The sequence below is a fragment of the Paracoccidioides lutzii genome (genome assembly GCF_000150705.2).
Source record: "Paracoccidioides lutzii Pb01 unplaced genomic scaffold supercont2.17, whole genome shotgun sequence".
In the NCBI taxonomy this organism is placed as follows: Eukaryota; Fungi; Ascomycota; class Eurotiomycetes; order Onygenales; family Ajellomycetaceae; genus Paracoccidioides; species Paracoccidioides lutzii.
Genome location: NW_015440963.1, coordinates 256,398 through 274,234, shown reverse-complemented (window position 1 = coordinate 274,234; position 17,837 = coordinate 256,398). Strand labels below are relative to the sequence as shown.

The following is a 17,837-nucleotide window of genomic DNA, read 5'->3' as shown; positions in this document are numbered from 1 at the left end:
ATAATCTTTTAGAATAAAATATATTCATTTGAATTTAATAGATAAGACTCTATATTTTCTAGTTTCTAATTAAAGTGAAGAGAAATAGATGTTGACTTTGCATAATTCATTCTAAAATTATCAAATGTTTAGTAGATATAGTAATGTTGACTAGCAGATTTCTAACATTTAAGGCTTGGTTTCCTTCTACTTGAATTTTTTTAATTATGTGCTCTGGGATGGGGCATTTCTGATTACTTAAGAGGGTGAGACAAATTTCAAAGATATGATTTTTTACTCTCTCCGTTCATCATTTTTTAACTCGTAGGCTGTTATGGCAGTCACCGTCATTATGTTTAACCTCCCTCGAATATATTCGTCCGTTCATTATCATAGGGTTTTTCGACGCCGCAGAGGAAAAGAACTACAATACCCTACATTTCGGATCTCAGATCTCCAGCTGTGGATTAACCAGCTTGACAATATGCTTTCAGGAATTAAATGGAACAGAATTGAAAGATGCAATGCCCAGCGCTCAGCAGCTCAACGTGCACACGAAACGCGAATATGCATATGGCCATCTATAAGAATCTGTCCATGTATGCACGTTTACACACATGGACAGCATATCATTGTCATCCACAGAGTGTGTATGACACTTACGTGTTTATTTATATGAATGAAACGCATACGTCTTGGTACAAACAGCAACACCGCACAGCATGCGTAACGTCGCACAGCACGAGATGGCGGGCAACCGTTCCAATGTGGATATCCAGTCGAATCTACATGCAACACCTGGGCTTCCAGGACTCGGTTTCCCCATCCATGCGTTTGATACGGATTAAACCGGGTGATTGCCGTTGCATCCCGTTTCTTCCTGCATTGGATAGCAGGAATATCTGTCCTTCATTCCTTACTCCTCTCACTTCTCGTTTCGCTCATTTTTCAGTTGAATTATTGACCTCTTCTGAGTGGGGTGAATCCCTCTCAAGAAATCCAAGGGATTGACCTCATATTCTATTCCAGCCTGGTGGCAAAAAGAGAGAGAAAGGTACGTTCCCCTGGAATACTTAAATGATCGGGTGAGAACATCGAACAAACAGAACTTGCTCTCCATGGTATTTGCTGACTGGTAAATATCAGTATCCGAATGGCAAATCCAGTCTGTTTACATCCTTGTAATATGATGCATGTGTTCTATTGCTTGATTGACATATGTGGATGAGAAACGTAGCAAACCAAAGGCCGGCCGAATTTTTACAAGAGTTTGGGCTGCCTGGCAACAGCTGTATTGTTTAATATTGATATGATTTTTGGGTCTGGTTGAGATCACCTCTTGCATAGCAGTCCTTGAAATCTCTTCTACAGGAACTTTTATGGCTGTTGGTTCACGCATACGAATGAACAAATGAAGATATCACCCTATCGAATCACGGCTGTAAAGCAATGTGATGGCATCATGCTTATTACGTATATGCAGGGGACATTTTTTCTTTATAACTCTCCATTTCTGTAGGGAAGTTTTATATGAAAACTAGACCCAGAAAACATGGAGTTTTCATTTGAAGTTGAACTGCTGTTCATCCCGTGCATTTACAAAAAGCTACGGCGAATCAGCTCCATCCATGAATACATAACGAAGATAGGAAAAGAGAATGAAAGAAGCATAAAATCAAACAACCAAATCTGAACAGAAAGAGACGTCCATTCTTCTTCAATGACAGAATCTCCATCAGGCAGAAAAATAAACCGATTGCCTAGGAAGCTTGAGTATTAGAACGCCAAATCTGAACGCCTCCTGCAACTTGAGATCTCTAACTAACGAGAATAACTAATGCGTCTGCATGGATTCATTGACCGATATATGACGGCTGATTCATCAGACTTCCCGTCCGAGTATCTGACTGGCTTGATCAATTTATTGGCCTCCTCTCACTACAACGTAATAATAGCGACCAAGATTACTTCGTGGGTAGCTTTGCGTGCGTCATGAATGACGAATAGTTACTCCACCAACTGGCGACAAGCATCTGACAACGATCTCAGGGGAGTGCGCAAGCTCAAGGCATGTCAAGGCATGTTGAATCCGTCCCGTTCTCTTCTTTCTTCTGAATTGACTTTTCAGGAGGCTCAAAGCGAACCAAGTCTAAACTTAATTATGGATTCCGTTTGCTGTTCCTTTTAAGCTGACTCTAAATAGATATATTTCGGAGAACTTTTCTTTGAGAGTTTGGATTGAAAACGACCGTCGAAATATACTATGTTTTATATCCATTTTTCACGGTAGTAGAATTGTTCTGGCTGGGATGGAAATGCATGAGGGGAGCATGTAGGGTTTGTCCATATATCCCGTTTTTAGGCAGTTCAATTTCTATTCTTTCCGGAGAGGTTTGGTGGATGATATGTTCACCTCATTTCCAGAGAGGTGTTCACCATTTCTTCTGGAAAATAGACATTAGAGTTAGTGAACGGGTTCTGGCTCACTCCTAATCCAAAGTTATTCATGGCTTCAGATGCGGTGACAATCTGCAATCCGAAAACCATGCGAGCATCTGAGACGCGCAGAGAAAACCAACCCCATCGCCAACAAAACAATTACACAATAAAGGTATGTCCACACCGTATGTTGGGGTTGAACTGATTGATTCGAAAACCGTACGCCATTCAGCGGAATCCACTTGAGGCCTGGCACGTCCAGAACCAGGGGTACAGCTGCGGATAACATGGGTATGGGGTATATGCAGTGAGATGAACTTTAGTTAATCGAAGAGTTATTTTTGTGCTGGTCGGGATTTCAAGGACGAAGCTTTTTTCTTTCTTATTTCTTTTTCTTTTTCTTTTCTTTTTTTTTTTGTCTCCTGGCCAAGCTGGTGCCGCCTTGCCACAGCAGACAGTTGGAATTTTTCTCATTATTGGACTGCACCCACTTGACGGTGATGGGAGTTGCTTGCAGAGATTTGGAGAACATCCGGCTGGGAAAAGGGTTTGAGTATTTCCTTGATATATAATCTTAACGTTTCTTGGTTTCTCGTCGACAAATTTATTATTATCTATTTTTCGGATTTGCTCTTAATTCAAGAAATTCAACTTTCCTTTTTTTATGCCCGTTCATGGTCAATTTGCCCGTTGATGAGGGGCAGTGTAATCTTTTTCTCTATACTATTCTTGGGCCAAGTTGTCATCCTGAAGTTTTGTTTCTTATTTTCACCCAAATATTGTCTTTCAGCGGTGCGCCACTGAGGGGTTGGGTTTGGCTTGCATTAAACCGGTTGACAACACCAAACGACAATCCTAAATGGCCAGATTAGCCCAAGGTCGGTGAGCCTTTTGCGTTGCCATCAACTAAGCCTATTATTCGTGGATCTCCCATATCTGCATGAATATGCATTTTGGGCGTTTCTTTACAGGGACATTCAGCGACGATCGCCCGCTAGCCCAGCCTCTTTTGTTTCGTTTGGAACAAGCTCTCCGGGTCATGAAGCCAATTGATGGACGCCATCCAAGTTTTTGTCACAGCCTCACAGTTCGTAGATAAATATATATCTGGGCAACAAAGCGGGGTTGACCGTACGATGCCGCGGAAGATCGACAAAGTGAGATCTTAGATGGGATGCTCAAGGGCATTCCAGGTTAGTTTTGGCATCAGACTTGATTTCTGTACGCAGGCGCTGGATTCAACGAACTAATGTGTCCCTGCTTGAGAATATCAACTTGATAGATTTATTTTTCCTGACCCCGTGCTCTTTTGTATATGTCACTTTCCCGCTTTGTTGGTTAGCCTTGGTTGAAGCGTTAAAAGAGAAAGCAGCTCCTCCAGCGGGTCAATCACTCTGTGGTTGAAACATATATTCCCCCGATATCTCATGAATTCTATTGCAGGTCGGTTGACTTAATAACCAAACCCTGCGGGCTTCTGGCAAGCCCTTTTTTGCGTGGGATCACTCCCATTGTTTCCCCACTGTGCCGGCCACGGTCTTGTTTCTTGACGTGATGATTCGCTTCAACGCTTTTTCGTCTGAGCTCGCGGTCTCGGGATAGAATACAGGTATATTCACCCGGTGGCGAGACATCCCCTGTTGTCTTCGAGCGTTCCAACACAGAGTATCACCACTATTTAGAGCACAGAGTCATCCGTCCCCGGACCTGTCATCCAGCCTATATCTTAACGTCCTTGCATCCCCGCTGTGTTGTGGTACGTTATCTCTGATCTATATCTAGCTTGGATTTTCGCAACATGAAGGGGGGCGTTTGCTGTTCAACTGCGGGTTTCCGCTCACGCAGGAATGTCTCATAGACATGATGTCTATATCTGCATTGCATGTTACATGTACCTACAATTTTCAGTGTCTGCTTCGCTGTGCGTGCAAATTCGAACTCGAGAACAAGTAGCATAGTAGCCAAAGAAGGCTCCCCTTAGCTAATTCTGTATGACCAAGATAATCCAGGAAACCATTTTCAACAGGAGTTGCCTCCATAGATGTTCGTCTGGCTGACAGCCCACATCAGGTGTAACGTCCAGACGTGGTCCCCGCAAGATCTGGTTGCATCCAGTCCCACTGAACCTATTGGGCGGTCAAGAGACGAGATAATAGCGGTGGGCAAAAGAGCATCAATGTCGTTACCTGATAAACGGCCCCTCACCCGAGGGGGGAGTATCCAGGTTGATACATGGAATAATTCCCTTGAGGAAGTGAGCCAGTACGGACCGTGTCTGATTACAGCAGCGAGCACACACGGCGCCAGTTATGCGAATACCCTTGATTTCATAAGATTTCTTGAATGCCAGCATGAGCCAATGCATCATTCAGCACCGTATCAGATCGTGGCGAAGCTGTTGAAATCAGGTCGTAAGCGGCTGCGACAACTTGAAAACAACACCAAGTCGAAGACATGGCGCAAAAACAACGCCGCTGCAAAATCGGGCAATCACGTCCAAACGGAGAGCCCAAAGTCGAGGATGTGGAGAACCACTCCGAAGGCGAGAAAGAAGAGGGACATGAACGAAGAAGTGGAATTGCACCTATCTGAGGACGAACAACGTCGCAATCCTCAGCGGCGCAAGTTGATGGTTGCTGGAACGCGCACCAGAAGGGAGTCGAGATTGATTGATTACAAGAATCGCGACTTTTTATATCCAGGAATAGGCAGGCTACCGTCTTTGTCGCCCGAGCACGAGAAAACTACACCAGACAAAAACTGCAGCGAAAACGATGGCCAGAATTTGATGGTGAGACGGCTCTCTCAGCAACGTCGGACCCCAGGGGAAGTGCGCTGGCAGGCGAGGTCAGCGCTCACTCCAGGGAATCAGAACACCCTGGGCCGTGGCGTTGAAAGCGCTGAAGGATCCACTATTCCACGTCCATCCAGCAGAAATGCTGACCATTCAGACAATGAGCCGCACTCTTACTCTTTAGTGTTGGAATCTCCCGAGGCTAGGGATGCTGGCGTCTTATCCGCAGCGCCAAACGGCTGTCACGGCAGCATACCGGCTGAGCGCTGCAGCGAGGAGGGCTTCCCAGAAGAAAATAAGATTAAGCCCGAAAATTCCCATCATCCAGAGGAATCACATCTCAAGCCTTGTCTTCTGCAGGAGACTGTTGCGGCGGGTTCATCAACCTTCTCAGCTTTTCCACCTTTACAGCCCCAGTTTCAAGATAAAAATAATCCTCCCCCATTGAATAACACGGGTCCAGCCCCACAATCCTCAGAAATTCTCCAGGGCATAACGCCAGTTCCAGCTGCTTGGGATTACAAAGTGAAAGGAGATACAGAGACAACTAAAACGCTGCCTTGCCCACCGTCCGACTCTTCTCACATCGACCTTCAGTGTCTACCGCCCAGAAGCTCCAGCAAGGGGGCTTGTTGTAGCTCGTCGCTATTCGCTGCTTTCAATCATCATCACCAATGCCGCGGGCGGACCTCTAATTTCAAGAGTCGTGGTGGTTTCTCACCAGCGTTCCCCCGAAATTCCACTGATGTACAATCGTTGATTTCTCTTTTCCCTCGCCCTGGTCGCTGGTCGGATGCCTCTCGCTCTGCAGTTTCCATGCCCTCGCTGGATAAGATACAGCAGCCGCATGCGGTGACCTCGACACCAAACGAGCCGAAAATGGCAAACAGAAGTGGGAATCGAATATCGTTGTCGAAGAAATCTCCCCTGGCAGTTTCTCCTTTACAACAAGAGCCGTCACCATCACTGGACATGACGTTTGTTCAAGCTCCCAACAGCTATCCTTCGTGCCTCGAGACCGGAGATCACTCCCATCACATTCTTGATCAAGCCAAAATAACAAATACACAAGAACAGTTTACTTTCGCTGGACCTATGGAACGGCGATCAATGGAAAGCAATGTTGGAAGACGCTTAACTCCGAAAGCATCATCGGAGTCCAAAAAATTATTTTCTTGGGGGACTTCTGAACCGTTGAAAGTGGATACAACAAAACCACTGGACCAGATGTCCAGAGCAGAGCGAGTGTTTGCATTGCGAATGCGTGATGTATGTGCTGTCCGCGAATGCACCAAAAAGGATGCATACCAAGCTCCGGCACTGCAAGGCAGCACATCAGAAGGAGTGCGAAGCGAGTGTGAGCAACCAAAGGACCTCAAGCAAACGAAAGATAGACCGTCGAATGGGTCGATGGCTTCCCCCAAGGCCCGTTGTAATGATGCTCCAGGTTCTCCTCCTAGCATGCCCCTGCCAGCGGATCCTCCCATACACTCTCTGCGTTCTTCCACAAGCAAGACGCTTCTAATCCCAAATCAACTGGTGACCTTGTCCCCATCTACTGTATTTTTGGATGCTACCACTGCCCACAAGGCCGAAGTACGCGTGTCAAGTTCCAGCGGAAGCACGCACAGAAGCAATAGCAATAAAAGCTTGTCGAGTAGGAGTGCTCGTTCAGCAACCGATATACCTCATCAGCACCGGTCAACCCAAGCAGAGCACCAGATATCCAGACTGGAGCTCGATGGCCCAAGAGAAGAAATGATAACTAGTGGCGTTCGTCCTCTTACCCCTCAGTCTCCTCCAGTATCTACCGAAGAGCATGCTAGCAGTCTAGACTGCGACCCATCCCGCCTAAGAACTAACCCAAGCCCAAAAAACAACAATCGCAAAAACACCTTCTACAAAGGCAATAACTCTGACATCCGGATTGACAACCCCCATGTATCCCAATCTCCTCTCCGTGAGCGTTTCTCCCACGATATCCCCAGTCCACCTAGCCTCTACCAGCATACCACACCCCTTCACAGCAATAACACCAACAGCTCTACCAGCACCAACAGCAACAGAAACAGCGCCAGCAACCACACCCAATCCTCCTCATCCTCTCAATCATTACCCACCCGGCCCCGCACACAAGACCCCACTCCACACTCGCAATGCGAAGCCCGCATCGCCTTCCTCGAGCGCCAGAACAAAATGCTCCAGGCAGCCCTAATAGCCGCACTAGAAGTAGGCGTCACCTTCGACGCAGACCTTATGCGGAGCGTCACCTCAACGCCCCCCGTCAGCGTTGCTTCTCCAAGCAGCGATATCAATAAGAAGGATACATACCGCTGTTCATACGCCAGCGTATCTACAGCGGGAACAACGAGGACAAACACCAGTTCGCGCCGGAGTATGGAAGGTCGTCGGTCCTATATTAGTGATAGGAGCATCGAAGCTGCAGCTAATGTTGTTAGGTCACAGAGCGTGCGGGATGCGCGGACAAGGCAGTACGCTGGAGAAAGTTATCGCAGTTGTTATGCGGAGAAGAAAATAGTGTCTGATGTGGAGGGGTCGGGGGGATAGGGGTAATGCCATCTCATTCTTAATGATGTTGGTATGTGCTGATTTCGGTGAACGGACATGGAATATGCCTATAAGCGTTTTGTTTATTTAAGGTATTGGAAAAATCTTTTCTTATCCGATTTTTGTTCCATTCGACTGTCGTTTGTTATTTATAAAATTTCTTTTAGCCAAAATACCAATGCAGCATACGAGGTTCAGGAATTAGATAGGATGTATTCTTATTTCTTCTGCTCCGTTTTAATTACCATTGCATCCCTGAGCAAGTTCTTTGACCGAAGGATAACATTATATTCTTCTCATTAAAATTTTAACAATAATTATTATCTTTGGATTGAAAGTGCCGGAAACCGGAAGAGTCTTGATCTATTTCCCCTGCCCAACGTTTCGAGGTCAACTTTGGAATAAGTTTGCCCTTCGGCAAACCCATATGTAGATCGATATTTGAACAATGCTGGATCAGGGGTTTGATATAATCCAATATCTCTAAAAAACCCCTTTATCTCTTGTCCAGTCCCTCACTTACTCCCATGACAACGCCCACGTCTCCTCCCCTTTTCTAAATGGCACCACATCCGTCTTTTCCGACTTCAGCACATCCAAAATCTTCCCCTTCCTCCTTTTCAGCGTAATAAATTCCTTCTCCTCCTGCTCAATACCATAAAACTCCCTTCCAGAACGGCCCAAAAAGCTCTCCAAAACTGTCTTTGTGATGTCCTCCTCCTTCAACACACCACTCTCACACCCCTTCTCAAACGCATCAAGCACATACTGTGTCGCATATGGTTGGGTAAAAACGCCAGCAGCAATCTTATCCCCGCCCCTCTTCGCCACAGACGAATGTGGCGCGCTATCCGACCCAAAAAAGAACTTCGTGCTTCCCGACGTCGCCGCCCGTAATAATGCATCTCTATCCGTCACCAATTTCGCCACGGGCTTGCAGAAGGAGAATGGGTCGCCGAATGCATTATCTACGATTAACGACAGGTGATGTGCCGTAATCGTTCCCACGACTGTCGGGCCGCATTCTTTCACCGTCTCCACTGCTGCAGCGGTGCTAAGGTGTTCCACAATAATACGTAGGCGCGGGAAGCGGGAGTGTAGATCTAGGAGTGTGGGTAGGAAGCGCTCTTCCGCGGACATGACTGTAATATCCCCGTGTGAGGGGCATTCGCCGTGTAAGTTTAAAATCAGGCCTTGTCGCTCCATCTCAGCGAAGACCGGGTAGAAGGCTGCATAGTCAATGACGCCTGCGTCAGAGTTTGTGGTTACGCCTGCTGGATAAGATTTTACACCCGTTATGCCGCTCTTTTTAGCTTCGATTATTGTTTCAGGGGTGATGGAGGGGTGGAGGTAAAGGGACATTAGGAAAGTGACGCGGGGTTCGAGAGCTTGAAGACGTTTTTTGTAGGAGAGCGCTTGCGAGACGGTGGTTATTGGAGGAACGAGATTGGGCTGTGGATAGTCATTTAGGATGCTGTATAGACGGGTCTCTCCGGTCTCGTTTTCCTGCGAATATGGATTCGGGGTTTAGCAGATATCGTACCATAACGTAGACGGTGTTGACGCCCCCTTGCCTGATCGTGGGGACCACGAGCTCCATCATATCACCATCTCGCAAATGCACTATTTAAAATTGTCAATTTCTAATTAGCTCATCACCGCTCTAAGAGATTTCCGCGAAAAGGTAGAGATATGCGTATTCTTAATTTGGTTTTGGCGGGGTAAATGGCGGGAGGGAAAAAACTTCTTGGATTTGTGGGTGAACGTACCGTGGAAATCCGCAGAGGCAGGAAGTTTGATCCCATCAAATTTGGAGAGAGGCATGGCTTCTTTACAGATACGATATGATCGTAGCTAGGTAAGAATTGGAGAAGAACGGCGCAAGATATCAGGGTTGAAGCAGAAAGGGGGACAGAAGAATGAAAAGTTGAAATTTTATTTTTTAGGGTTTTGCCATGAGCTCAAAAGTCGGGATTGATAAAGAGGAAACTTTTTATCTTGCCGCTTGTTGGACCGTGGTTCGAGTGTCACTTATCAGATCTGGAGAACTAATTCTCCAGATGAACAGAACTAATACCCGCAGTTTATCCTTTGAGAGAAGAACTACTATAAGTTTCGAGCTTTCGAAGCAAAATGATTCATAAACTCAATATGTCTCCCTTGATTATCAGGATTATAAATGCGGAGCAGCGTGGACGCGAAATAAATCCAACTCAACTTGCCAGACCTCTGCCAACGGAGACTGATGAAATTATATTTGAATACCTATATATCGCCAACTATCATGACTGACATCCAAAACCCATATACCTCTCTTTCCTAACTCACTTTCGCTGCTCAGCTGAAATACGTAGCAAATGCACTGGCCCCTTTAACAGCCTCCACGAAATGCTGCGCAAGGATCCGACCGGTTTGTTCAGAGGGATGCAACTCATCATACCACATGTACGAGTCAGGAGAGGGCTGGTCTTCGCAGTTTTGTCCCCTGTGATCGCAGTGTCTGATCCAGCCCTGGATGTCGGGGGGTTTCGTGCCGTTTAAGTAACGCCTCGGATTGAAGTACATGTCCGAAAGCTGGTTGGGAGATTAATTTTCCTTCCAACTTAAAGCTTTTTTTTTTTTTTTTTTTTTTTAACCAACCGACCCTTTTCACATGACGTTGTATAATGTTCCAAAGAAAACAGGCAAAGAGACAAAATTGACTTACTAACGAATGCGTATCAAAAAGGGCAATACCTGCCCCTCGATATCGATGCCACATAGAAATCTCGGCCTTTAATTTCATGATCTCATTCACAGCCACAACAGCCTGTCTCATCCGATAGGAAATTTCCGTAATATTCTCCGGCTTGTTCGGCCAAAACGGTGGCCGCCTCACTCCGCCCCTCTCCGGTAGGGCATATAGAGGCAACAAATCCAACGGGGCTAAGTTCATTAGCACGAAATACCGGCCTCCATGATCATATAGCCTATCAAGCGAGCGAAAGATGCATTCAACATAGTCTGGCAAGGTCGTCCCTGCAGCCTGCGAATCGGTCATGAACGCCCCGTTGCCTAGGTCGTTAGTCCCGATCCAAATGGCATAGACGGTTTCCCGCCGGGGGAGATTCAAGAATGGTATCCCCGTCGCTGGATCTTGGAAACTGGCGTCTGCGATGAACGCGGGGATCTCATACTGTTCAACAGAAGGGAACGTAGAGTTGATCGGTTCGAAAAATCGAGGTGTGATGTCATTGGAGCATACGGCGCCGGAGACGGCGTAGTTGTATAACTGTGCGCCAGTGTAACGGCTTGCGTAACGGGCCCAAACAGTTCCACCACTTGAGGTAAGTTTTGTCTGAAAGAAATAGTTATTTTATTGCTCAGACAAATGAAACAATCAAAACCAGCATTTTGCCCTTTTTGGGCTAGTTAGGGTATCACTGCTTGAAATGAAAGCAGCCTATACAGCCTCACACATAAAGATTACACCAATAAACATCTTTTGACTGGAAATGAAATAGAAATGAATGTCAAATACAATAAGAGAATCAAAGGAAAAACAACAGAAATATATATATATATATATATGCAGTTACCTCAGGAGCTATCCACCCAACAGGGGGACGTTCCTTATGTTCAATAAAGTATCTCAGCCTCGACTCATCCGTGTAGCTATCCCCAAACGTGACCAGAGACTCCATCGCCCGCAGATTCCATGCCGAATGTGCATGAACCGATAAAGCCCACGTACCCAAACCAAGCGCAAAAGCCAATCGGGACCCGGGCACCATCATGCACGTCGTTAACAGTGGGGAGACTAGATTGGCAACTGGAATGTTATTGTGCACAGTCCGATGGCATTCGAAGCAATCATCTAGGTGTAAAGGAACCGTGGAATTATTTTTGTGCTGCACCGGGTGGCGGGGACATTTATATCGGTGGCTCTCGCGGTCAGTGAGCGTAGCAGATTTAGCCGTCTCTGGGTTGGATATGTATGTAATTTTCGAATGGAGCAACAGCGATGAAAGCAGCAATCCAAGAGCTGAATGGAGATATTGTTTCCGGCATTTGTGGGTGGGTATATATAGTATCCATGATGCTTAATGCTTAATGCTCGCTGTCTATATTCATTTTAAGTGCGTAAAAGTGTCGAGGATGGCTTCTTTGTTTGGCATCATGGGTTATCCATGCCACGTTTCTTGCGTGGCCCGGATGGTATAATCAAATATATCGCATGAATTTCATGAAGCTGGTTGCGGGGAAGACTGAATGGTTGGATCCACACACCCTGAATTGGTGAAATTGGTAGCGAGCGTTAAAAGAATTCAGAATAGCTGCTGTGCAGGTTTTCGGGGATGTGGGCTAAAGTCAGTGTCAATGTGTTACCATAACCAGCCAAAACTTGGGCAATATCTGTTCTTGCACGGATAAGGAACTCAACTACTTCCTGTTTCTTTTAGAGATGAGAACATCAGGAGTTGGATGTTGAATAAAGAACTTGAAATCTAAGAACATCGCCCTGTTGCTCAAAAATATTAGGTGATTCTATTCAATTGATATCAAATCTTTGTCTTCTGGCTTGCGCTCTCAGCATTTTATCAAAGTAAAACTTAAAGAAAGGTTAGCAGGAACGTCACCCCTAGTGTAGCGTTTGCATGATCTTCTGTGCCGTTTTTCGCCGGATATGGCTCTTATTTGTCCTCGACCTGCCAAAGAACCCTTTCCTCAAACCTTGATAAGAACTCCCAATCTTCGAGCCAATCGCAAATTTGTCCGCCGCTGTCCGATCGAGGTTATTGTTTGTCGTCTGTTCCTCGGCGATACGATTGCTGTTGGATGACAGTCGGCCAAAAATACCTTTATCCAACGGCTTGGAGGGTTTCTCAAGAGAAGGCTTTGTCCGCGTCGCGGTTGCCGTCTGGATATAGTCATAATTTGCATCTGGGGAGTTTCCAAGTCGCTCAAACTGCACCCTGAGGAGGAATATGTATTGCTGTAGCTTGGTAATATATGTGCATGGTATCACGGAGTCTGGGTTGGTGTGGCCCGATATGCTTATATCCTGGCAGCTGGTGCAACATAGTGCGTAGCTATCGCCGGGGTTTCTAATTAATACTCGATTTAGATTCGCTGGAGTATCGCAGGTGTCGCAGTGCACGCAGGAGGTTTTGCAAGTTAGATGTTGGCGTCGTAGATACCTGCCCCAGCTCACGCATTCCGTTCTTATGGGGACATTACAGGCTAGACATAGTTCTGCATCATCCCTATTAAGCTCAGATTTGGAGAAGACCATCGCTGTTAATGGTAAATCTTCCGGAAACTGGTCTAAGGAATTCAGATATTCGTCAAATGTACCTGATGGATCATTATCGAGCGCATTTTCCCCCAGGATCTTGATGACCCTTTTGGTGAAATAAGATAGGCCAGAGCTTGCCGCATAAATTCCCTTGAGATGACTTGACATTGACCTTGTCCGCTGCTGGGACCTGGACAGAGACACAGTCATGAAATCGGTAAGCTTCGCCCTCAGCAGGTCGATTTCTGGGCTGTCGGATAGAGCTAATACAGTCAATCATCTTGAATAAAGAGCCCTTCAATAATGCACTTACGTGGTTTGCCGGCCTTTCGCCTAGAGTCATCAACAATGTCAATCGAGGAAAAGAGAACTCCAACAGCAGTAATCAAAGCTAATATGCCATCTGATATTTCCTCTCTGGAACCGGATTCGAGATACCCAAGGCTGTCGCTAATAAGCGACATAACCATCTGTTCAAACTTATTCAGAATTTTCTCCTCCTCACTAGTTGAAGGTTCGGTATCATGGTCATCTAGAAGAGGTAATTCCGCCAGTGACGAGTCAGGATTGTGACGTTTATGGGTCTTATAGCAACGGTCATGCCATACTCGCTTTTTTGGTGAATAATCCTTGATATATTGATCCATAACAGGCATCCCGCAGCTGGCACAAGGGTCCGCATATTTCGCTGAGTAGTCGTCCTTGCAATAAGCCTGACCTCTGTGGACGTAGTAGTTATCACCGGATCCAATGATCTTTTGACAGGAATGACAAGTGAAATGGTTCATGTGGTACTTTCGTCCGATCGCACTGATGTATAAATCTCGTAAGGCACCACCGCATTTACTGCATAGCATATCTAATCGGCGAAAGACATCGGTCTCGCAAAGAGCAACTGGTCCGTTTTTCTCATGCACCGGGAAGAATTCGTGGGATAAAACTTTTTGGCAGTCCTAGATGGCCCCGTTAAGTTAGATCACGCAATGGCTGGTTGGTAGTGTAGTAGTGTGAACCGGATATGGGAAACATACATGGCATGTAAAACATTGAGGATGATAAAGATCTCCAAAAGCAGAGACGAATTCGTTTGCTATATCCGTTCGACACTTTGCACAGATTTCCAAAGACCTTGACTTTGAATATGCTGAACTCTGACTTTTCGTTCTAGCAAGCAGCCTTTCTTTTGTATTCAACCCTTCTTTCCTGTCACAAACCCCTGGCGCAGTCACACAGCTATCTGGAGCAACACCGAGATCAGTATTGACAGTGACCGCTGGGTTCCGGCGCCGTTGACTTTGAGGAGAATAACAAAATCCATTTAAATTAGTTCCTGGGATGCAACTGTCTCGGGACAGAACGGAATTGCGATTACACCGGGTTACGGAGCTATGTGAACGTGTCCCTTCCTGAATTCCAGTCCGGCACGGTTCCATGCGGCGTAGGGGTGGCCGCCGCCTTTCAAAACTCGACGATAGGAGAAACATGGGCGGAAAACAGGAGCAGTTCAAAGGGCTGTCAATGTTAATGGCGATTTCCCGTTTCTTTCTGCCTACGGAACAGTAGGTTTAATTTCCATCGGGAAAAAGCTGGCGGGAAAAATTTCATCTCGTTTGCCAACATGCTGCCCGTCGGGTCCGTGTCTCTGGAAAAAAATCAATCAATTCCGGACAAGAACTATGAGTGGACCTGAAAGTCCGTACTCAGCCAGGCCAGTAATGAAAGGAGTCTGCGCCCGCAGACCCTTTCCATTAAAACTGGTGGTATTTTCTCCATTTTTGCGTGACAAAAAGGCTATTAATGCATCAGGGATTCAATTGTGGTGTTGATGGTCAAACCATATTTGGGCGAATAGGCCAATGACCAGCAGAAGGCATTCGTTCTTGTTGCGATTCCTTTGGTGATCGTGCTTTGGTTCCTCGTTCAGCCCGGGGCCTGTGCGACGATGCCGTTGAACTTGCACTAATTAGCGGCTGGGCATAAAAATGCAGGAGTGAACCGCGGCAGTGGGAACATGGTGGGAACATGGTGGGAGCAAAACATCTCGCTGCGCCAGATCATTAAATTGAATGCATAAGGAATGGATAAATATACGCTTGAAAAGCAGGTAGCGTAGCAGAGATGGTATAAGTATATGCTATAAAACAGGAGAAGGGGAAAAGCAACACAAGAACACCGTGTATCCAAATCCAGTCCAAATTCCACCCCAACAAAGACAGGAGGAATGGTTTATCAAAAAAAGATCTATCATTCAAGGCCCATGTGCGATCTCGGAACAAATAGCTAATTATCCAGTGTAGCGAAAAGAGGAAACCTTGCCATAGTCTACTGGCTTGCCCGTTGCATTAACCTAACGCCAAGAACAAAGAAGATGGGAGTCGCACGAAAAATAAAGGCTCTTGTAAGGAGAAACGAGACGATAGGACGGAGAAATTATTTGCATATCAACTATGCGATAATTACGATGTTGTTATATGGCACAGGAGAGAGGGGGCGCCGTTCGCGGTCAGGATGACATTAAGAAAAAAGAGTTAGGCGTAAGTGAGTGGTAAAATTTGTAGTCGTCGTATCCAGTATCCCAAAAGGAAAAACAAAGCAAGACCTATCGCGAGACGGAGCTCAGGGCTGCTGGTACCTCTACTGATTCTGCATTTCCTGTATGGATTGCTTCGTTGTACGATGGTTGATGTTGACGCTGCTGTTTCCTGTTTGCATCCTTCCCTCCAGTAGATGCCGCCCGTTTCGCCTTCTCAGCAGTTCCACGACTACTTGTCGAGGCGGCGGCGACGGCAGCAGCAGCGGGGGAAGAAGCAGAAGACGAAACGGCAGCCCCATAACGGAGCCGCTTCAACCTCTCCCCGCGTGTCTCACCTGCCACCCCCCTCCAGAGCGGATCAATCGAGTCAACTCGCCAATTAGCCCGATGAGTGATCGCCGGACCAACGCCCCTGAGCCCCAATGCTCCAATACCACGATCATGCAGCCCCGCTTCCCCCCACATCCGTACGCGCTGGACTTTCCGCAACTTCATGAGCCCGTAACCGCATACGAAGGCGGTAAAGATGAAACAGGCGCCTGAGACAGCTGCGAAGCCTAGTTCTGATTCTTCGATGAAGTTTTTCAGGTTCATGCCGTAGAGGGCTGAGCAGAGGGTGCCGGCCGCTAGTCCCAGTGTGCCGATGCTGAATTTGAGATCGAGGAGCATGAGGGAGTTGCGGTTGGCATCTAGAATGGCTTTTACACTGTGGGGGTGGTAGTAATGTTAATTCTTCCGTCCATTAGTAAGAGAGGGGAGGGGAAGTGTGTAAAAAAACGGAATGCAGCGCTGGGGTCATACATTTCCTCCGTGTTCCGAATATTCGTAACGAGATTCCCGCTAGCCTGAACAATTTCATCACAGACTTTATGGTAGGACTCTAGAAGCATTTCTATCTCCTGGTGGTCATGCTCCTGCCTGTGCATATCTTTCCGCTTTTCCGACAAGTACATGGCCGTCAAGTCGTCGTCAGCTTCCAGGAGGTCTTCAATGGCATCGCGCACCAGTCTAGCCTTCTGTTCAAACGTGCCCAGCCTCTTGGAATATATCAGAAGATGGCGAAGCTTGTCTCTGTCTATATCTTCCTCCAGCGCCCGAAGAACTCGCACGACAGGCTCTCTTACCCCTTCAAACTCCGCCTCAAGTCCGCTGGTAACACTGACTAGGACTGCTTCCAGAGCACGGAATTCGTATGGCAGGGAACCGGGTGCAGAGCGGCCCACCGCCTCTTTCTGACGTAGTTTACCTTCTAGATCATACATGAAGACCGACTGGGTATATGAATCCGTAGACCCATACGCATCAAATACCAGCACCCGGTCCGACTTGATGAGAACTCGCAGATGTAGAAGGCTTATCAAAATAGCCCTAGGACGAACGAGAATATGCGGAAGGACGGACGAGTCGATCTTGCGGAGATCTCGTGGAAGAAGCCCATACTACATAAACACAAACCACCAACAGCGACAAAGTTAGTTCAGACCAAAAACCAGCAAAAACCAACGGAAACACCAAAACGGAAAATCAGGGGGAAAAATAGAAAGAAAAGGCCATACCTTAGCAATCAGCTCACTCTTCTTAAACTCCCCATTAACAAGTGTAACATTCCCATTCTCATCTAGCTCTGTACATCTCAATCGCGGTTCATTCGTCGCTTTCATAGCCAACGACCGTCCCGTAGCAAACATACTCCCCTCAGGCCCATCATCCATAACAGTACCAAAGGGAAGATCATTCGCCCGCAGCTTCGGGTCGTGCTCAGACACCCGCAGACCGAGCAACCGGCGTATAAAATTCCCACTTCGGTTTCGCTTGCCCGTTGTACCGCTGAATGGGAGCAGATAGCCATTGTTAAGACTCTTTATGGTTGAATGCGGGGTGGTAGGGGTTGGCATGGGATGGTCATGGGCGAAGAGGGGATTGGTAGTGGTGGCAATCGATTTCCGAAGCCGGGGGATGAAGAAGGGGAACAGAGATGCTTCGAGGGTTGGGGTGCGGCACGATGGATATATATCATTTGCGTTAAGGGTCCATGACGAGAATGCCTGCGCTCTTTGCGATTGGAATCGCCAGGGGCATGGGGGGAGACTGCAATGCGCCACCCCTGCTACTGCTACTGAATAATTATGGAAATGCGGGAGGTTGGTGGAGAAGTAGTTGGCCGACTCCCACTGGGAGTGGAGATAACGGAGCAGATTGGCGGAAGGAGCTGATGGCTTGAGGGTTGATGGGGACACCATATCTCA

The 17,837-nt window shown here is 46.9% G+C and overlaps 6 protein-coding genes across 6 annotated transcripts; 1 reads left to right on the top strand and 5 right to left on the bottom strand.

The window, feature by feature from the left end:
- Positions 1 to 4,459: 4,459 nt before the first annotated feature.
- PAAG_06148 (hypothetical protein) lies at positions 4,460 to 7,780 on the top strand (the record flags this gene model as incomplete). The annotated part of the gene is made up of 1 exon (XM_002791837.1): positions 4,460 to 7,780. One exon carries the CDS (start codon positions 4,460 to 4,462, stop codon positions 7,778 to 7,780), a length of 3,321 nt encoding a protein of 1,106 aa, XP_002791883.1.
- A 519-nt stretch (positions 7,781 to 8,299) lies between these two features.
- PAAG_06147 (dihydroorotase) lies at positions 8,300 to 9,604 on the bottom strand (the record flags this gene model as incomplete). Its single annotated transcript, XM_015845803.1, has 3 exons — positions 8,300 to 9,232; positions 9,324 to 9,403; positions 9,550 to 9,604. 3 exons carry the CDS (start codon positions 9,602 to 9,604, stop codon positions 8,300 to 8,302), a joined length of 1,068 nt encoding a protein of 355 aa, XP_015700029.1.
- Positions 9,605 to 10,117: 513 nt separating this feature from the next.
- Positions 10,118 to 11,553, bottom strand: PAAG_06146 (GDSL lipase/acylhydrolase family protein; the record flags this gene model as incomplete). Its single annotated transcript, XM_002791835.1, has 3 exons — positions 10,118 to 10,354; positions 10,488 to 11,117; positions 11,359 to 11,553. 3 exons carry the CDS (start codon positions 11,551 to 11,553, stop codon positions 10,118 to 10,120), a joined length of 1,062 nt encoding a protein of 353 aa, XP_002791881.1.
- An 848-nt stretch (positions 11,554 to 12,401) lies between these two features.
- On the bottom strand, positions 12,402 to 14,542 carry PAAG_12168 (hypothetical protein; the record flags this gene model as incomplete). Its single annotated transcript, XM_015847692.1, has 3 exons — positions 12,402 to 13,321; positions 13,372 to 14,011; positions 14,090 to 14,542. 3 exons carry the CDS (start codon positions 14,540 to 14,542, stop codon positions 12,402 to 12,404), a joined length of 2,013 nt encoding a protein of 670 aa, XP_015702683.1.
- Positions 14,543 to 14,715: 173 nt separating this feature from the next.
- On the bottom strand, positions 14,716 to 15,082 carry PAAG_12167 (hypothetical protein; the record flags this gene model as incomplete). Its single annotated transcript, XM_015847691.1, has 2 exons — positions 14,716 to 14,849; positions 14,920 to 15,082. The coding sequence occupies 2 exons, from the start codon at positions 15,080 to 15,082 to the stop codon at positions 14,716 to 14,718; spliced, it is 297 nt and encodes a 98-aa protein (XP_015702682.1).
- A 575-nt stretch (positions 15,083 to 15,657) lies between these two features.
- Positions 15,658 to 17,831, bottom strand: PAAG_06144 (inner membrane magnesium transporter mrs2; the record flags this gene model as incomplete). The annotated part of the gene is made up of 3 exons (XM_002791833.2): positions 15,658 to 16,297; positions 16,393 to 17,030; positions 17,148 to 17,831. 3 exons carry the CDS (start codon positions 17,829 to 17,831, stop codon positions 15,658 to 15,660), a joined length of 1,962 nt encoding a protein of 653 aa, XP_002791879.1.
- Positions 17,832 to 17,837: the final 6 nt, after the last annotated feature.